This window comes from Durotheca rogersii, assembly GCF_024521655.1.
Source record: "Durotheca rogersii strain YMJ 92031201 chromosome Unknown GGS23scaffold_2, whole genome shotgun sequence".
Classification (NCBI taxonomy): Eukaryota; Fungi; Ascomycota; class Sordariomycetes; order Xylariales; family Xylariaceae; genus Durotheca; species Durotheca rogersii.
This window is the reverse complement of record NW_026251233.1, coordinates 753,402-772,540: the sequence shown is the minus strand read 5'-3', so window position 1 is coordinate 772,540 and position 19,139 is coordinate 753,402. Positions and strand designations below refer to the sequence as shown.

Below are 19,139 nucleotides of genomic sequence, written 5' to 3'. Positions count from 1 at the left end.
GTCATCCCACCAACCAGCCATTGGGAAGGAAAAAAAAAAAAGAAACCCCCCCTCGTCCCAGTTCGAAATTCCCTAGCTCTCCTCTCCCACCAACTTCACCACACATTTTCCGCCCGACAGCCAAGGATACCGAACAGAATTGCAGATCGTCCCGGCAGATAATCTCCAGCATTCCAGCATTGATCGTGGCACCTCGCGCCCGACGACCATAACAGTCTCGTCGGCGCAGTCTTGTTCTCGTGGCCCTTCCCGTCTCGCCCTACTATCGACGGCAACCTAATCTCTCCTCCCTCTTATCCGTCCACCCCGGTCCGCTTTCATCCCAAGCTCCCATCCGAACCCGCCGTGCATCCTATCCGAGTGGCCCTCTCGCAGGCCCGCGTGCAACCTCCACCATGTATGTCGCACCAGATGGCGGAGAGACCACAACTAACTAACAATCTAACCCCACCTCAGGAGTCGGAACCATATCATCATCGGGCCTCGCTCCGCCCTCACCGATTACCTAGCTTCCCAGAACATCTCGGCCAGCCGCATCGCCAGGCAGGCACAGGCACGTCGCGAGGCCGCCAGCACTGCCACCGCCCCTACCGCTGCAGAAGGCGAAGAGGGCGCGGGGGAAGAGGCCGCACCGGAGGAAGAGGCGACACAGGTTTCCACCCGGGCCCAGAAGCGCAAGGCAGAAGCCGAGGCGATCCGAAAGATCAAGAGGTCCAAGGCCTTCGCGAGACGTAAGCAATTCGAGCGCGCTTCCAAGGGTAAGAAGGGGTCTCGGGTTGGAGAGGATGGCGAGGAGGACGAAGAGTATTATCTGGCTATGGACATGCTGGCTCGCGACCCCGAGCAATGGGCTCCCGTACCGGGCCAGACGGAGAACTGCGAGAGTTGCCAGAAACGCTTCACCGTAACCCCGTACTCGCGCGCGGGGCCCCAGGGCGGTCTGCTCTGTCAGAAGTGCGGGAGCGTGCTGGCCGGGAGCGACCAGGCCGCAAAGAAGAAGAAGAAGAGGGCCACGACCAGCGGCCCCGCTGGCGGCGGGCGAAGAAGGGTCCAGAGCAAGATGCTCGACGGCCAGATCGGGGTCAGGAGTTTGGTGACCCTCTGCGTCGAGACTCTGGCCAACAACATCGGCCTCGCCGACGATCTCGGCGACCTCCCCCCCACCGCCCTCGACAGCGTTGCCAGACACCTATCCAAACGCAGGCTTCTCAATCCCAAGACCCTCCCGCTCTTCCTCCAGCCTAACGTGGAGGACCTAAGCCTGTACGACGCAGCTCGCCTAAGCTCGGATGACTATGTCCGAATATTCCAGACCTGTGCAAAGCTGAAGAATCTCAAGCTGCGCAACGCGATCCAGTTCAACGACGACGTCATGAAGTACCTGATCGGAAGACATATCACGCTCGAGAGCATCTATCTGCACGGCGCAAACCTCATATCCCAGGCCTCCTGGGCCGAGTATCTGCAGGCAAAGGGGGCAGCTCTCAAGGGCCTCCGCGTATATTACACGGATAAGCATTTTAGCGACGAGGTTGTGCAGTCGCTACAAACCCACTGCCCGTCCCTGACGCACCTGAAGATTTGCCACAACCAGCAAGTCTCGGACGAAGGCATCCGGCACATCGCGCACCTCCGCCACCTCGAGCGCCTGAGCCTGCAGTTCGTCCAGATGACCTCGACGGAGCCTTACGTCGACGTCATTCGAAACGTCGGAAGAAATCTCCACACGTTCTCGCTGCGGATGGTCCCGGACGTCGACGACCGTCTGCTCGATGCCCTCCACGAACACTGCCGCCTGCTGACGAAGCTGCGCATCACCCACAGCGAGAAGATGACGGACGCCGGATTCGCCAGGCTCTTCAAGGGATGGAAGAACAAACAGATCGCGTCCATCGACCTGGAGCTCTGCCGCCACGTCGACGCCGAACAGCCGAGGCAGAACCGGCACAATGTCGGCCTCTGCTCGGACGGGTTCCGGGCTATGATGAGCCACTCGGGCGGGATCCTAAGAAAGCTCAACGTCCACGGGTGCAGGCATATCTCGCGCGAAGCGTTCGAGGACGTCTTCTCCGCCGACAAGGTGTATCCCCACCTCGCCGACCTCGAGATTAGCTTCTGCGAGGAGGTCACGGATTTCGTCGTCGGGTCCATCTTCCGCAGCTGCCCCAATTTGAAGAAACTGAACATTTTCGGTTGCATGAGGGTCCGTTAAGTTTTTTTTTTTCCCTTGTTTTTTTTTTTCTTTGCTCGTCTTTCGTCCGAATAGCTCCCTGATGGGACCGTCCCCGACACGTACGGCACTCGTCAAGACTAACAACACGGCGGCCTGCAGGTGAAGGACGTTCGCGTCCCCAAGGGTAGAATCTTGGTGGGCATGCCGAACGCGATAGGAATGGTCATCGAGGGTGACGATTGAAAGTATCGACGTTCTCGTCACGGTTCCGCCAGTCTCTACGCGACGTCTAGCGGGCGCCAAGCACGATGCTGACACCGACGAGGATAGGCAAACGCCCTTCTGCCCTGTCCACCCCTATTACTAACTGACTCGGCGTAGCTCTTCGTCCTACTTGTAAGCCCACACAGTCGACGCGCCTACACTACTACATGTACCTACTTCCCTCATTTATCTCTTCTCTCGCCCACCCTCTGTTTCCTCACCCTCTCTTTTCCCTCTGGCTGTGCTCCCACGTTAAGATAAGGCGATGTCACTGGAGAGATGCGAACGGTGATGGCGGCGATGCATCATGCACAGTTACGTCCTTTGTGTACAGCATATGATCTCATGACACGCTTCGCACGCAGCTCTCAGGCCAAGCAGAGCCGTGTGGTAGCTCTATGTAAATACTTGATTTGTCTCGTAGTACATTGTCGCTGCAAGCACGCGTCTATCCACCCAAACCTATGGGTATATAAGCCATGATCTCTACTTGTTCTGGTGCATTCCGGCGCCGGACCCAACTTAGCTCGGCCGGTCCCGCCGTAGGGGGTATTACGCCATCGCCCGGTTTTCCAATCGCCCCCATTCGACTGCCGATGTCCACCGATGATGGCTTGATCGTCTGATTTTCTCTCCTGCTCCTTTTCATTTCCCTTTCCATCTCATTTCTAACGAGACAAATTCGCAAGGCGCCTGGGATAAGCAGATAAGAATATATATCGTTGAGACATACCTCCTAGCACCGCACTAAGTCTCCCTCCGTCTTCGGGGGAGAAAGCTTACAGCGTGTCGACTGAGCATCGCGGGATATTCGCGTACCGCCCCTGGTCGGACATTTCTATTAAACACGCCCCTCTTCCCTTGCTGCAGCAACCTTTTTGGATATTCCCATCTATTCCGCCCTCCCGGTGCCCCGGCCAGCTCCTTTCTACCTTGCACACTAGGGCCATACCTACCGATATACACGACAACGACCGCACACTACCCGCCGTCACTACCCTTCTTCCCACACGCCCGTTGCCAGCGATGGGCTCTTCGGCACCGTCCTCCTCCTCGCCCGCGGCCGGGCCCGACGCGGCCGGGCCTGCGAGCGCGGAGAGCGAGGGCCCGTTCCGCGTTCGGCGAGTCGCCATCATCGGGGCGGGGCCGAGCGGGCTCGCCACGGCGAAGTACCTCCTGGCGCAGCCGGCGCACGGCGCGGGCGGCGCGGCGGGGTGCTACTTCGCGCGGGTCGACGTGTTCGAGCAGCAGGCGGAGGCGGGCGGGGTGTGGAACTACGACAGCGCGGCGAAGGCGCAGGTCGAGGCGGCGGCGGCCGGCGCGCCCCTCACCGGCGATGCGCACCCGCCGCTCGACGCGCCCGTCGTCCTCGCCGGCGACGGCACCCCGCGCTTCCCCTCGCCCATGTACGACGACCTGCACACCAACATCCCGCACACGCTGATGCGCTTCTCGGACCGCGCGTTCGCCGCGCCCGGCGCGCTCTACCCGCCCCGCGACGCCGTGCAGGCCTACCTGCTCGCGTACGCGCGCGACGTGCGCCACCTCGTGCGCTTCTCGACGCAGGTGACGCGCGTGGCGCTGCGGCGGCGGCGGCGGCGCGCAGGGGAGGAGGAGGAGGAGGACCGGCGCGCGCTCGACCAGTGGGACGTGTGCGCGCGGGACCTGCGGTCGGGGCGCGAGACGCGCGAGACGTACGACGCGGTGGTGGTGGCGTCGGGGCACTACGCGACGCCGCGGGCGCCGGCGGGGCTGGCGGGGCTGGCCGAGTTCCGCGCCGCGCTCCCCGGCGCCGTGACGCACTCGCGCACGTACCGCGGGCCGGCGCCGTTCCGCGGCCGCAAGGTGGTCGTCGTGGGCACGGGGCCCTCGGGGCTCGACATCGCGGCGCAGATCCGCCGCGTGTGCGCGCCGCCGCTGCTGCTCTCGGCCCGCACGCCCGCCGCCGCCGACGTCCTCGCCCACCTCGCCGCCGACGCGCCCGCCAGCCTCGTCCAGGTCGGCCGCATCAGCCGCTTCGTCGCCGCCGAGCGCGCCGTCGAGTTCCACCCCCTGGACGGCGACGGCGACGAGGGCGCAGAGCCGCCGCAGACCCGCTACGAGCGCGACGTCGACGCCGTCGTCTTCTGCACCGGCTACTTGTACACGTTCCCGTTCCTGCCGCGGACGCTGGGCCCGTCGCGCTCCTCGGCGGAGGAAGGGGAGGGGGGGGGGAAGGAGGAGGAGGAAGAGGAGGAAGAGGAGGAAGAGGAGGAAGAGGAGGAAGAGGAGGAGGAGCCGCTCGTGACGGACGGCCGGCGCGTGCACGGGCTGGCGAAGCACTTCGTGTGCGCGGCGCACCCGACGCTGGCGTTCCCGGCGCTGCCGATCAAGGTGATCCCGTTCCCGCTGGCGGAGGCGCAGGCGGCGGTGCTGGCGCGGGGGTGGGCGAACGCGCTGCCGCTGCTGGACGCGGTGGACGGGTGGGCGGCGGACGAGGCGCGCGCCGACGCCGCCGCGGCGCGCCGCGACCCCGACGAGAAGTACCACGTCTTCCCGCCCGGCGCCGACGGCCGCTACCTCAACGAGCTGCACGACCTCGTCGCCGCCCGCACCACCCGCCCCGGCGGCAAGCCCCCGCCGCGCTGGGGCCCCGAGCTCCTCTGGCAGCGCAGCATCTTCGCCGAGGCCAAGATGCGGTTCGAGAAGGACGGCAGCAGGGCCCAGTCCCTCGCCGAGCTCGGCTTCCGCTTCGAGCCCGCGCCCGAGGGCCCCGAGGGCGAGGGGCCGGAGGAGGAGGAGGAGAAGAAGAAGGGAGAGGAGCCGGGTTTGAATGTGGCGGGGTGATATTTGCATACCTATATTCATGCAACATGCGTGTGGGAAGAAGCGCAGCGTATACTCGGGCTAGATAGACATGACTGAGGCAAGGGGGGCGGGCGTAAATTTTGGGCTCAGAAACAGAACAGGCAATATTGGTCAGGGAGTATGTAACACCGGATATCACAACATCGCACCTCTGAGAATCAAAAAGGCATAGATCTTGCCTCTCGGGGGTTATACAATGACATGTGCGTGCTCGCGTGAGACACGACCGAGATTCAACTAATATATCTCACGGAGCTTTATCTAATATACTTAGACTTAGCACTACCTACGGCGCCTGATTCTTATGAAGCGACACGTCCACAGCTTCTACGGCAACCTGGTAGCGAACCCGCGGCCCATACACCCCCGCTCCGCCGCCAGATTCCTAGTACCTCCCCTTGCGTGCTCCTAGGTGTGAAGTCGCCACTGTGTCGGGCAATGCGCTCGAAGCCGCGGACAGGGGCTAGGCAGTCGCCGATACGGACCCGAGACTCGCCACCGGAGCCTTGGGCGTCGGCGTGAAGCCCCGCTTCCGCAGGCCAGCGAGCGAGCGAGCGGCTGTTCCGACCGCTACGGAGATACAATGGATGGGCGAGTTTCGCCTACCTGGGGGCTGTTAGTGTCCCGCCAACTCTCATTTTCCCCTTGCGTGGACGTGTGCGAAAGACACGCCGTGACCTTCGACACGAACATTCGCCCCGGAAACTAGAGAGGCCAGATTTGCTAGGGGAGAAAGGGCTCGAGTAGGCGATTAGAAGCAACTAAAGAGCTTCGTCTCTAACGAGGAACCGGGAATCGATAAAAGGCCAGAGTATGTCCATAAAGCGACAGCGCCTGCTGAGTTCTAGGACAGGAGCAGAGATGGCGATCGCGAGGACTCTGAAGAAATCGCACAGATTCCATGGAGTGCAAAGCACAAACACAGGGCAACTTCATCTCTACATCTGTGGTCGGGGTTGGGGATTATATATACTAGAAACCATTTCAAGCCCGCCTATTCACCCAGGACATAGGCAGTCGTTATTTCGGCAGGATGCCGATATCGAGAGCAGCACGATGCACGGAACCCTCTTCATCCGTTTATGCAACAGGTCCGACTCTCCACTCGTCGATTTTACGGTGGACGAGCGTTGCTCGAGTGATCATACCGCATAGACCTGACAGAGCCATGCTGTGGTCTGAGAGTTCCACCGAGCATGGTCGGCGAGGGCTCGGGCGCCAGGCCAGCATCTTGCCGCTTAAATTTCGACGTCCCCATAAAATGCATAGTTTCCCCGGGGGCTATCCTCGGTAGAATTGTGCTAATTAGTTCACGATGTCGGTCCGTTAGCAGTACCACATGACCCGACTGTCGTCGGGGTAGAGCAGGCCTTGTTACCAGATTCGTGCGTCTAGATTTCGGGTATCCTTCTGCTCGCACCCTGGTTGTAGAACGTAGAGTAGGCTAAGTCAAGAGAACGGGGTCTAGTTCGCTTTGCTTCCCCGCCCCGTTTACGGTCGTCGTGAACGCGGGGCCGCCTAATGCGGAAGCTGAGATGGAGCGCGCTATCTCCAGAGCCGTATAGCTTCTCCAAGTCGAACTGCGCGATACTAAGATGGCGTCGCGGTCTCCCGGCCGTATGCTGGGGTAAGTGTGAAGAGGCCACGGCAGGATTGTCGAATGGACGCCGGGTGGTCTATTGGTGGCCTCTCCCTACGGACACGTTCCGATACACCGTGGCACGGACCAAGACCGCCTTTGTCCAGGTAGGGCTATATAATCCGCAAGGTAGGAATGATCGTGAAATACGACGGCGAAATATTAACAGGGGCTATCACTCAATAGTTTCCCACAGCCTAGGGCGTGACGAGAGTAGAGCGGGGGTTGGTTGTCGGTTCGGTATCTGGGACGCTTCGTCGGTGCCACGCGTCGAGTTCAAAGCTTGACAGTGTCAGCGCGTAAAGAGATGAGAGAGAGAGGCTGAGAAGCAAGCCCCGATTTCCGATTTCCGAGTCCCCGTCGACTCAGCCTCCCCACGGTGTCCGTTTTTCTAGAGAGAAGGGAGAGAGGAGGGGAGAAGGGGGTCGGATAAGTATGTTATGAGAGCCACATGAAATAAAGCATGCCTCATGGTATGTCTGGGGAAGTATCAGTAGCTCGGAGGCCAAGGCCGAGACCAGAGAAAACCCGGACTCGTCGACGTCGGGCCTTTAACCTAAGAAGGCTATATGATTTCGCTAGGTTGACAGCGTCTTACAGACAGGCAGCGAGGCAGGTGGCAGATGGGTATGGTATAACACACGGAGGGTTATCATTCGGAGGCGCTACGTTAAAGTAGGGAAAAAGCAAGAGACCCCGTCATCTTAGGTGGCCACGCCCATCGTGGATTATGCTGGACGGGTAGGGGAGGTGGACGGGGAGAAGGGGATTTGTGTTGTATCGTCGAAGGTCTAGTGGACAGATGGCTTGGAGGATCAAGGTACAGGGTGCCTTGTACGTAGCAGTGTAGCAATGGAAGATTACTATACTATATGTACACGCACATCTGCTGCTACGTAACCTGGGAGGCGGGCACACCCACATGCACCAATGACATCGCATGATATCATCTTACATAACGGGGGTCGGGAAATAGTCGGCTTGTTTAGGTCCACCCCGCCTACCAGCTACCTCCTAGGTCGTTGGAGTGGACCTGGCCAGCTGGGGGGCAGCCCGTCACCTAACTACATAGGTACATAGGTAGGCACCTATGAGAGGTACCTAGATACCTCCCAACGCCGGCAACGCACGCACATGGACATGTGAAAGGCAGGTCGGACATGTACCTGATGTGTCAAGGTTGGGTCGCACCCAAGTAATGGGTTCTTTCGCTTTTCGTATCTGCATATAGTACATACCTACCTAGGTACCTATATCAGGGGGTTATCCATGTACCTAACTCTTAACCTCCATACTATATTCGTATACGCGGTCTGTATACCGAGGTACCTACAAGTTATGTAGGTATAGTATGCATATGCCGATATACGTGTACATATTATCAACCAGGCATGTGCCCTGACGAGCCCCCTTAAGCCTGTAGGTACCCGCGCTCTATACTGACGAAACCCCCTATGACGCAGGTCGAATCTCCTGCGAAGTCGATAGCCGACGCTTCTATAACCTCCCTCACCATATTTTCCTCCAACCTTACACGTACAACTCACCTCCCTCCCTTTCTCGCCCACCCCCTTCCCCCGAAGCCACCTGAACCAACGTTCTTCTCGTCCATCTCCTGGCCGTGGTCGTCGATTCTGCCGAGGCTCAGGTATCCGTGTGGGCGCTGATCATCAGGAGACAGCCACCGTTGAGAACCCTGGCACGGGCTCCAATACATCTCCTACCTTGGTCGAGTAGAGAGCATCGGATGCTGGGAATCTGCATCTAGATTGCGCCCTCGATGCACAGCAACCGCAATGCTGCCGATATCCACCCTGGTTACGACTTCGACATGCATCGTCGGCTCTGGGCGAACTAGGGCAATGTATCTGTTCGATTGCTGGAGAATGAGTCCCTACTGCGTTGTCGATCTTCTCCATATCCAATGCCTAGCAGCCAAGTGCTCAAGTGACAGCGACGGAACGCCCCCGGTCCCCCGTGTGACTTACCTCTTTTCTTTTTCATAGGCACGGCATACACGAGTATACATCTCAGCCCCCCTCAAGGATACCCTCAGTAAACCAGTCCTAGCCCTCTGCGAAGTTCGTGGGCCGAGGTCGTGCCGGATTCCGGTTCATGTAGGTAGGTACCATTGACGAACTTGGCTGATCCCGTATGGGGGTGTCGATCCGTACTTCGAGGCCGGGCGAGCGCATTGGCAGGCACATGAATATCTCCCCCTTCAGCCAATCTGCTCGTGCTAATTCTTCACGCCGCGGGTATCCCGATAGCACACACCATGTGCTCGCATTCGTACCGCTCGAGTACCTGGGTCGGTGTAGTGGTGATGGTCCTCCTTGTGCTCGGATCGAATCCGAACTGGATACCTCGTGCAGACGGAATGTCCTGGGCGACCAGGCGGGCAGAGGCTGTAGCGGTCACCAGCGTCAAGGTTCCTCTCTCAGACCCCCCCGGCCCAGGGGTCATCCTGATGGCTGTGTATTTCTCCAAGATATGGTTGCCAATCATGGGCGTCCGGGTCGATCGCGGTCCAAGCTGCCCATACACAGCTCGCGTGCCTATATGAGTTCGCGCGCGCCCTCCCGGGTGTTAGTAGATTGGTATTTCAAGCCACCTAGCTACCCACCTGTCTAGCTGCCCCCACTCGTCCCCGAGCGATAACGATGGTGGTTTTCGCCATGGGGTGTCCCTCTGGACTCCGCGGTCTCTCGCTCGCCCTCCTGGCGAGTACAGCATCAGCCGCCGTGATACCTCGAGACCCTATTCCCGATGGCTTTGTTGCCCCCCCGTATTATCCATCCCCCTACGGCGGGTGGGCCGACGACTGGGCTGAGAGCTATAGCAAGGCGACCAAGCTGGTATCGCAGATGACCGTAGCCGAGAAGGTGAACATCACTGCTGGTACCGGTCTTTTCATGGTAGGTCTACTGCAAGCCCATTCCCGCGCACTGTTTCTCGCTAATGTAGCCTTAGGGTATGTTGACGTCAGGCTGAGGGGAGTCTCGATACTAATATGGCTGTGGCCGAAAGGGCGCTGTGTTGGCAACACCGGCAGCGTACCCCGATTAGGGTTCCCGCAGCTCTGCCTACAGGATGGACCCCTTGGTATTCGCTCGACCGACAATAACACCGCGTTCCCCGCCGGGATTACCACTGGTGCGACCTTTAACAAGGAGCTTATATACCAGAGAGGTGTTGCCCTCGGCGAGGAATTCAGGGGCAAGGGAGCCAACTTCTACTTGGGACCGAGCGTCGGTGCCTTGGGGAGGAAACCGAGAGGGGGTCGTAACTGGGAAGGCTTCGGATCGGACCCGGTGCTCCAGGCAATAGCCGGAGCGGAGACGATCAAGGGCGTCCAGGAGCAAGGAGTTATTGCGACGCTTAAGCACCTGATCGGAAACGAGCAAGAGCTTTACCGCATGTACAACCCATTTCAACGAGCGTACAGCGCAAATATCGGCATGTCTTCCAGTGAACAAGTCGGTGATATACGGGGCTAATCGAACAGCAGACGACCGAACAATGCATGAAGTGTACCTCTGGCCATTCGCAGAAGGCGTTAGGGCTGGCGCGGGCTCAATCATGTCAGCATATAACGATGTACGCTTCCTGACCAAACCTCTATGCTGCCCTCGTTAACCATCCGTCTTCTTAGGTAAATGGCTCTGCCGCTTCTCAGAATAGTTACCTTCTCAACGGCCTCTTGAAAGACGAACTAGGCTTCCAAGGCTTCGTGATGACCGACTGGCTCTCCCAGATCTCGGGCGTTGCTGCTGCTCTAGCCGGTCTCGATATGTCCATGCCTGGAGACACGATTGGAAACGCCATTCCTCTGACTGGGCACTCCCATTGGATGTATGAGCTCACGCGATCGGTCCTAAACGGCTCCGTACCCGTTGATCGCCTCAATGATATGGCCACGCGTATCGTCGCGACGTGGTATCAATTCGGCCAGGACAAAGATTTCCCTCCTCCTAACTTCTCGACCAATACGGCCGATCGAGAAGGGCCCCTATATCCGGGTGCCCTGTTCTCTCCGTCTGGTGTGGTTAATGAATACGTTAACGTGCAGGGGGACCATAAGGTGGTGGCCAAACAAGTAGCCCAAGAGGCGATCACGTTGCTCAAGAACGACGGGGGTTTCCTTCCTCTATCGACCTCGACGCCACTGTTCGTCTTCGGCACCGACGCGCAGGCGGATCCCAGAGGCATCAACTCGTGTGTGGATAAGAGCTGCAACCGAGGCCTCCTAGGGATGGGATGGGGTTCGGGTTCGGCAAACTACCCATACTTGGATGACCCCATCAGCTCCCTGAGGCGCAAGGCGGCTAACGTGACCTACTACGCGACGAATAGCTTCCCCAGTGTCCAGACGCCAGGTGGTGGCGACACCGCCATCGTTTTCATCAGCTCCGACGGGGGCGAGAACACGTACACAGTGGAGGGTAACCACGGCGACCGCGACGCTAGCGGGCTCGTGGCCTGGTACAACGGCGACGAGCTTGTGCAGAAGGCAGCTGCGAAGTACAGCAACGTTGTCGTCGTCGTCCACACGGTTGGCCCTATTGTTGTGGAGCCCTGGATTGATCTGCCCTCGGTCAAGGCCGTGCTCGTCGCGCATCTTCCAGGGCAGGAAGCCGGTGACTCGCTAACAGAACTCCTGTTCGGTGAGGCGTCGCCGAGCGGACACCTTCCGTACACCATTCCCGTCTCCGAGAAGGACTTCCCCGATAGCGTCGGCCTCGTGGCGACGCCCTTGAGCCAGACGCAGGACACGTACTCGGAGGGCATATATATCGACTACCGGTACCTCAACAAGCACGGCATCAAGCCGCGGTTCGCCTTCGGCCACGGGCTAAGCTACGCATCGTTCACGTTCTCCAATGCGACGATCAAGCGTGTCCCGAACGCGCCACTGTCGGAAGAACCGCCCGCGCGGCCGCCCAAGCTAGCGTCGCCCATCGCCGGGCTCGACGTCAGTTTGCCGGACGCCACTGAGGCATACTATCCGGAGTCTGGCCTCGACCGTATCTGGCGGTATCTGTATCCGTGGCTCGATAAGGGCGACGCCGACAAGGCGTACACGATTGGTGTTGAGGGCCGTGAGAAGTACCCGTATCCAGAGGGTTACTCTCCCGAGCAGCGGACCGAGGTGCCCGTCGCGGGCGGCACCAACGGCGGCAACCCGGCGCTATGGGACGCGGCGTACGAGGTGACGGTGACGGTGACGAACACTAACACGGGCAAGGCACCGGCGGGCAAGGCGGTCGCGCAGGCGTACGTCCAGTTCCCGGCTGGGATCGCGTGGGACACGCCGCCGGTGCAACTGCGGGACTTCGCGAAGACGGGCAAGGCGCTCGGCGGCGGCGAGAGCGCGCAGCTACGGCTCAGCCTCACGCGGCGCGACGTCAGCGTGTGGGACGTGGTGCGCCAGAACTGGATCGTGCCGAACCCGCGCGGCCGCTACGCGATCTGGGTCGGCGACGCGAGCGATAACCTCCGGGTCGCGTGCTACACAGACACGCTGACGTGCGAGGAGGGTCTCGAGCCCCCCGTCTGAACCAAGGTGAGGGGTGATTAAAGAAGGCTTTTCCCCTCTCCTCGACTTGCTTCGTTATTTTTGGGTGGGCGGATTCGGAGCAAGGAGTGATGGGTATGGGACATCTGGGTTAAGGCGGGACGCAGGAGGGGAGGGCAGGCGAAAGAGAAAGCCGCCCCTGTGGGACTGTTCTTCGCCGCGGGCGCAACGGCTGTGGCTCTTTGCCTTGTGGATATATATGAATCGGATAGTCCCGAGTCGGGGACGCTTATGTTTATATCTACTCCTTGTCACGAATATAATACCGCGCACATATGCTTCCGGCAGCATTTATCGTAGGCTATGCACGTCTCCGCGAGCAGGTGGCAGCTCGTACTCGGGCCCCCGTTTTTCTGTCACCCGCTTTCGTAGCGAGATGATGAGGGGCATGGGTTTCCCCCGACGAGGTCGGAAGTAGACGGCGATAGACAACGTCTCAGATATAGTTGCGAGAGGAGAGGAGAGGACGTGTCGGTGCCATAGATGCCACCCAGAACACAGCCATTCCCACTTCCGCACCTGCGAGCCTGAGCAGTCTTATTGTCTCGGGGTGTTTTTGTCTCTTTATTTGGGTGATTTATTTTCCCTCAGTATAACTGCCATGCCTGGCGCCTATAGTACAACCCTCCTCCTCCTCCCTTTATTCTCCGTGCAAGGGTCGACCGACCGAGAGGAGTCGTGGGTAGGTGTATATCGATCGCACTCTACGCTCCGACGAAGGCGCGCGCAGCAGTAGCAGCAGCCGCCTCGCACTGCGTCGCGCTCTCCCACCGCCGTCCGGTCCGTCTGGGCGAGTGGATAGGTATATACCTAGATAGGGAAGTCTAGGCGTCAGCGTCGGCGTCGGCGCACCGCACTCTCGGTCTCTCTCGTCTCCGCGCCCGCGTGTCTGTAGTTCGCTCCCCGTCGCTCAGTTCGAGAGCATGGTGCGCTTCTTGTCCTTGCGGCGCTGCAGCATCTTGCGGCCGTTGCGGGTGCGCAGGCGGCTGAGGAAGCCGTGGCGGCGCTTGCGCACGAGCCGGCTCGACCGCTCCAGCGTCGCCCGCGGCCCGCACCGCACCTGCGACGCCGCCCCCGCCAGCGCCGGGTGCGCCGTGATCGCCGTCTTGGGAACCACGTCGGGCGCCGCGCCGCCGCCTCCGGGGACCAGGGCGACGCGGCTCGTGGTCGAGGAGCGGAATACGGGCGAGCGGGCGAGGACCGTCGGCCGCAGGCCGGGCAGCGTCGTGAAGGTCCTGCACAGGAAGAGGCGGTTAGCTAGCGGCGTGGGAAGAGGGAGGGGGCTTGGTAGCGATGGTGGTGCTGGCGGGAGGGGGGTTGTGAGGGCGAAGTGGGTGTGCTGCCGTCTCTTCCGTCTCCTCCTCCTCCTCACCTTCTCGTAGCCCATCGCAGGCTGAGGGGCGTTGCGGCTAGCACAGCAGCATTGCCGCCGATAGAGCCGCCGCAGCCGCAGGCCCTCGGGAGGGAAGCGAGAATGAGAGGCCGCATTTTCTGTGCAGGCGTGGGCCAGTGCCGATACGGGCGAGCGAGCTGGCCAGCTGTGTCGTGTGTGTGTGACTGGCTCTGCTGCTGGATTGTCGGTCGGTCAATTGGGGTTGGGACAAAAAATAGTTCACAGTGCGAAAGATTGGCGGATGGCAACGGTCCGGTAGAACTTGTGTGCGGGATGTGGCAGAGTTTTGTGTGAAAGAAAAGGCGGGCAATTCTTGACTTGAAGTCCCAGGCCACACGTCGACGAGCTGCAATATCCCTCTAGGGAGCGATGGCAAGATAGTGAGAGAAATGATAAGGCTTCAATAGATAGAAGTTATGATGGATCGAGGATAGACTGCAACGAGATTGGCTACGTTGTGATAGAGGCCTGAGAGCACCAGTACAAGGCGAGGGTAGTGAATATTTTAGAACGCAACCCTCGGGCCTCGGGAGCAGCAAAGCCTGGCTGGAAATAGTTGCCTCTCGCTGCTTCGCTGTATGTCTACGCACATGTTGGGGACAGCCACAAATTTCGCGGAACCACACGCCATGCGTTCATAACAATATACCTCAAGCCGGTCTTTGCAGGCAATTCATATTTGCTTCGGGATGCTGGTTCCCACAAGATATTACCGAGCTAGACTACGTTCATCTTCTTCATAGCGATGCTTCAAGCGTCGACTACAATGAAAATGAGGTTTTTGAAGAGAACAAAAATTGCGCCCACTACGATCCACGAAGGATAATAGAAAAGGGTCGACGCCGCGCTGTGCAATGCAGGTCTCCCCCTTTAAGAGCCCTTATTCTTGAGCAAGGACTCTTCGGACAAGGTAAGTATGAAGAAGAAAAGAAGAAGAGAAAAGTTGAGAAGATGGGAGGGAAGCCAGGTATTTATATGCATTTTGCAGGGCGGTGTGAGGGCGGTGTGGCAGAGGCCGGCAGAATTCTATCCCTTCCTGCGCAGGGGCGACCTTGTCAGCGCCACGCACTTGTAGGTACCTAGTACATGTGCGGGTCCAGCAACCCGTCTATTGTTCCCGCTGTAAGGTACATCTATACGGGTCTCTTTTTACACCTCTACCTACGTAAATAGGTAGGTACCTAGGTGTTTCCTCTTACAATCGTACCTGCCGCGCCTTGTATGAGGGGATGCTCGAATAATGGGAAAGAAGGGTCGGCCTGTGGATGGGATCGAAGGTGAGCAGGTACCCGGGTACCTAGTATACCTGCCTTAGGTACCTACCCTAACCTAACCTTAATTGGCATGGATACACAAGTACTTAAGTGCAGATAGACAGAAGAGGTCACGTGGCATTTTGGGAATAGGTACCTCTAGTCCGACACTTCCGTCACGTGAACAACGCGCTAATTCTGATCTGGTAAATTAATTTGGCCATCGAGGCCGACGCGACCGGATGGCCCGTGGTTGGCGCGTCCAAACGCGTGTTGGGCTCCACCCACAAATCCTGGCCAGACCAATTCATCCTACCAACTGACCCTTTCGCCAGTGGGGGTGCAACTCGAGATCTTTCCAGTCGCTGAACTGAACGTAGGCCGCCCTTCGTCCAGCGTACACCCTCTATAGCCCCTTTCACCCTAGATCTAATCCAACCCTCTCGATTCGCCTTCGCCCCTCGGCCCTCGTCGTCATCGTGAACCTGCCTCCCTCACCCGTAACCCCTCGACGCCTGTGAGCGAGCGCCGCCCTATCCCATCCGATCCCCCCCCCCTAATTGGCAACGCCCCTACATCTATCGACGCATTCTCCTGTAATGGTACAGGCGATTCTGTGCTAGATCCCTTGTGCCGATGCCTCTATTCGACATGTCCCCGAATATCCACGAACCGGATGCCGGCTCGAGGAAGAGAACGCATGACGAATTCATCGACAGTCCCGGCCGGCTAGATATGGACCAATCTACGCAGTCCGAAAACTTTTGCGAGCAGAAACCAGTCGCCATACCGCCGCCGCCACCTACGAAATCCCAACTACGTAAGAAGCCTCCCGGACCCCATCCTCGTTTCCTGGGCCTCACTCGGAAAATCAGGTTACTAACCCTTATCGTATAGAATTGCCCTTAGTACCAACCATCATGGTCAACTCCGCTCCCGAGGGCAGTCCCGCGGCTTTGGCCGATGCTAGGTCTAGCCCGCCCGCTCGGGATCCACACTCCCCGAACAAGACATTGTCGAACTCTCCCGGGCCGAAAGGCATTACTACCGAACTACCTCAACTGCGCGCCTCCGTCCCTCAAGTACCTGGGCACGTGGACCAGACCCTACAGCCGGCGAAACGAAAGCCCACCCCGGCCCAGGAGCAACGCTCGGAGAAGCGCCAGAAGAAAGAGGAGGAAGCGGCGGAGAAACGCCAGAAGAAGGAAGAAGAAGCCGCTGAGAAGCGCCAGAAGAGGGAGGAAGAGGCTGCTAAGAGAGCCGCTAAGGCTGCCGAAAAGGCAGCTGAAAAGGCCAAGAAACAGGCGGCCGAGGAGGCTAAGAGGCGGAAAAAGGAGGAGGAGGAGCTCGCCGCGAAGCGAAAAAAGGAAAAACAGCAGAGCGTCATGGCCAGCTTCATCCAACGAGCACCTACCGCGCCCTCCAAAACCGCCCCGGGGCCTTCGACGAAACCCAGCGAACCCGATGCGAGTTCCGCCGCATCGCAAGCGGCGACAAAACCCGAAAAGTCGGCGTACGAGCGCGCGTTCCAGCCCTTCTTCGTCAAGCCCGGCGTGACCATGGCTCGCTCGCCATTCGAGATGGACGAAGAGACCAGGGCGGCCAAGTCGCAGGCCCTCGACGAGTACGTCCGCGGCGAGCGCGGCGAGTTCGACCCGAAGCCGCTCGACCCGGCGAAGGCCTTCGGTCTGCCGCCGGCCCGGAGGCGCGGCCTGCCGCCGGTCAGCGTGCGGAAGATCATGAGCCAAGCGTACGGGGACGGGCCCGCGCCGGCGGTCCCGAGCCGGGTGCAGGAGCAGCTCAGGGCGGTGCGGATGAAGTGCCTGCGGTTCTACGAGGACGTGCGGCCGGCGTACTTCGGGACGGCGACGGGGGCGGCGGCGGCGGCGGGGCCAGGGCGGCTGCGCAAGCTGGCGCGCGACCCGGCCGGGCGGCACCTGCAGCTCGAGTACGACTACGACTCGGAGGCGGAGTGGGTCGAGGACGACGGCGAGGACCTCGGCGACGAGGACGAGGACGACGAGGACCACGACGGCGACGAGGAGATGGACGACTTCCTCGACGACTCCGAGGACGTCCTCGCCGCCGCCGCCGCCCGCCCCGCCTTCCTCGGCGACAAGGAGCCCACCAGCACCGGCATCTGCTACGAGGACGGCCGGGGCGCGAACCCCTGCGCCGCCATGCACCAGTACCGCCTCGAGATCCTGATCGGTAAGTCTCCCGGCCTCCTCCCTCGTCTCTCGCGGCCCGAGCGCATCGTGGATCCGGCGCTACGCAGGGAGAGGCTAATTAGACTAACGGGAGAATGCAGACGTGGCCGACCCCAGCGTCGGCATCGACCCCTTCTCTACATCGTACTGGCCGTCGGGTCCGAAGCGGGCGGCGGGCAAGAGCGGCGGCAGCGCGAACTGCGCGGCGCCGACGGCGGGCCTGGTGCCGAAGTCCGTGCCGGGGGCGCCACCCGGCGGCGGGGCCTCGCCGGCGGACGCGTACGCGCGGCTGCTGGTGGGCGACGCGGCGGCGGGCTCGGGGCCGGTGGCGGACGCGCGGGACGTGGTGCCGCGGGAGGTGTTCGACGCGTTCCGGGCGGCGGTGGTGAGCGAGGAGTTCCGCGGCTTCACCAAGGGCACGGTGGCGGAGATGCTGGCGAAGCGCTTCGCGCCGGCCTGCACCAAGGCCCAGGTCAAGGCCACGCTCGACCGCGTCGCCCGCCGCGTCGCCGCCGCCGGCGCCCCCCGGAAGTCGGACAAGCGCTGGGAGCTGCTGCCCGCCTTCGCGACGTAGCGCGAGCGCGAGCGCAATACGTACCTACGTACTGGCAGGGAGCGACGGCTGGGGGGGGGGGGGGCGGACGCGCCGCCGCCGCTCCCGCTACTTACCGCCGCAACAACCCGCGCCCGCTTTGGCGCGAGAAGGAAGGGCGAGGAGAAGGCCCCCGGGAGAAGGAGTGGGAGAAGACAGAGCAGAAGGAGACCAGCAGCCGGGGGAACCTGCGCTCGAGGCGCAGAGAGAAAGAAAGACTAGAGCCGACGCGCGAGGCGACGCGCGCACTTGTACACATAGAGTCGGGACCGCAGTCCGCCGCCAGGGGGGGGCAAGGAGTGCGGCGGACGGACGGGGGGCTAGGCAGGCAGGCAGGCAGGCAGGCCAAGAGACAGACGCGCGCACGCGCACCGTGTGCACCTCGCGCGCTTCGGGAGCCGAGCGTAGTGTGACATGCAGCGGAGCGTAGACACCCGAGCGTTTTCCCCATCCTCGCGCACGCCTGGTGGGAGGGGCAAAGCGGCTCGGCGCGACGAGAGCGTAGAGCACGTGCCCCTTGCCCCCCTCGGCCCGGGCAGAGATAGACGTACCTATGCGCCCTGCCGTGCCGAAGTCGCACTTCGGTCCGTCTAGTTTGCGGCCCGGCGCTCCCGGGTCAGGAGGGAGCGGGGGAGGGAGGTAGGTAGGGAGGCCTGTCGCCGTCGTCGTCGGGAGCATGCCTACCTGCCCTACCGTACTAGTAGGTACACCGTACGCGCCTGATGGATACCAGGCGACATAGCACACGAAGAATAATACGTACGGCCCGCGCCCCCCCTGTCCTCCTCGTTTGTCTGTGGCTACACGAATATTCGTACATCTATCCATCCATGCCCGGCGTGAACCTCGCTCGCGTTCGCCAGGGGGAGAGACGCTGGCTACGCCGAATCGTCGACGGCCCGCTGGTATGCCCTAGGCCTGTCCCGTATCCCCTTATTCCCCTCCCCCCCCCACTCCACTATCCCCTCCTCCCCTCTCGCCCTCACATCCGTCCCCAAGAACCAGTCGTCATTCATCCGCACGATATTGATACAGCCCTGTAGCAGTGTCGGGTTTTTATTTTATTTTGTTTTCCTTTCTGTCGTTTCTGGTTTTGTTTTTAAGAAACCTCGAGGGGAGGGATTATGACGACACGCCGTCCATCCATCCGCCCGTCCATTCATCCGTCCGCCAGTCCGTTCATCCCATCC

The 19,139-nt window shown here is 60.6% G+C and overlaps 6 protein-coding genes across 6 annotated transcripts; 4 read left to right on the top strand and 2 right to left on the bottom strand.

The window, feature by feature from the left end:
* Positions 1-279: 279 nt before the first annotated feature.
* On the top strand, positions 280-2,566 carry GGS23DRAFT_169337 (RNI-like protein). The gene is made up of 3 exons (XM_051511540.1): positions 280-397; positions 457-2,203; positions 2,333-2,566. Coding segments are annotated over exons 1-3 (1,833 nt in total). The 5' UTR covers positions 280-395; the 3' UTR covers positions 2,417-2,566.
* An 897-nt stretch (positions 2,567-3,463) lies between these two features.
* GGS23DRAFT_592620 (FAD/NAD(P)-binding domain-containing protein) lies at positions 3,464-5,263 on the top strand (the record flags this gene model as incomplete). Its single annotated transcript, XM_051517904.1, has 1 exon — positions 3,464-5,263. The coding sequence occupies one exon, from the start codon at positions 3,464-3,466 to the stop codon at positions 5,261-5,263; it is 1,800 nt and encodes a 599-aa protein (XP_051376002.1).
* A 4,026-nt stretch (positions 5,264-9,289) lies between these two features.
* Positions 9,290-12,510, top strand: GGS23DRAFT_169290 (glycoside hydrolase family 3 protein). Its single transcript, XM_051511539.1, has 4 exons — positions 9,290-9,845; positions 9,954-10,382; positions 10,435-10,523; positions 10,579-12,510. Exons 1-4 carry the CDS (start codon positions 9,587-9,589, stop codon positions 12,481-12,483), a joined length of 2,682 nt encoding a protein of 893 aa, XP_051376001.1. The 5' UTR covers positions 9,290-9,586; the 3' UTR covers positions 12,484-12,510.
* Positions 12,511-12,923: 413 nt separating this feature from the next.
* On the bottom strand, positions 12,924-14,621 carry GGS23DRAFT_169235 (uncharacterized protein). The gene is made up of 2 exons (XM_051511537.1): positions 13,874-14,621; positions 12,924-13,736 (listed from the first exon to the last, which is right to left on the bottom strand). Exons 1-2 carry the CDS (start codon positions 13,987-13,989, stop codon positions 13,412-13,414), a joined length of 441 nt encoding a protein of 146 aa, XP_051376000.1. The 5' UTR covers positions 13,990-14,621; the 3' UTR covers positions 12,924-13,411.
* A 1,177-nt stretch (positions 14,622-15,798) lies between these two features.
* GGS23DRAFT_592617 (chromatin assembly factor 1 subunit A-domain-containing protein) lies at positions 15,799-17,931 on the top strand (the record flags this gene model as incomplete). Its single annotated transcript, XM_051517903.1, has 3 exons — positions 15,799-15,967; positions 16,045-17,358; positions 17,459-17,931. The coding sequence occupies 3 exons, from the start codon at positions 15,799-15,801 to the stop codon at positions 17,929-17,931; spliced, it is 1,956 nt and encodes a 651-aa protein (XP_051375999.1).
* On the bottom strand, positions 17,652-18,872 carry GGS23DRAFT_547673 (uncharacterized protein). The gene has a single exon (XM_051515103.1). The coding sequence runs from the start codon at positions 18,775-18,777 to the stop codon at positions 18,019-18,021; it is 759 nt and encodes a 252-aa protein (XP_051375998.1). The 5' UTR covers positions 18,778-18,872; the 3' UTR covers positions 17,652-18,018.
* Between the last annotated feature and the right edge of the window lie 267 nt (positions 18,873-19,139).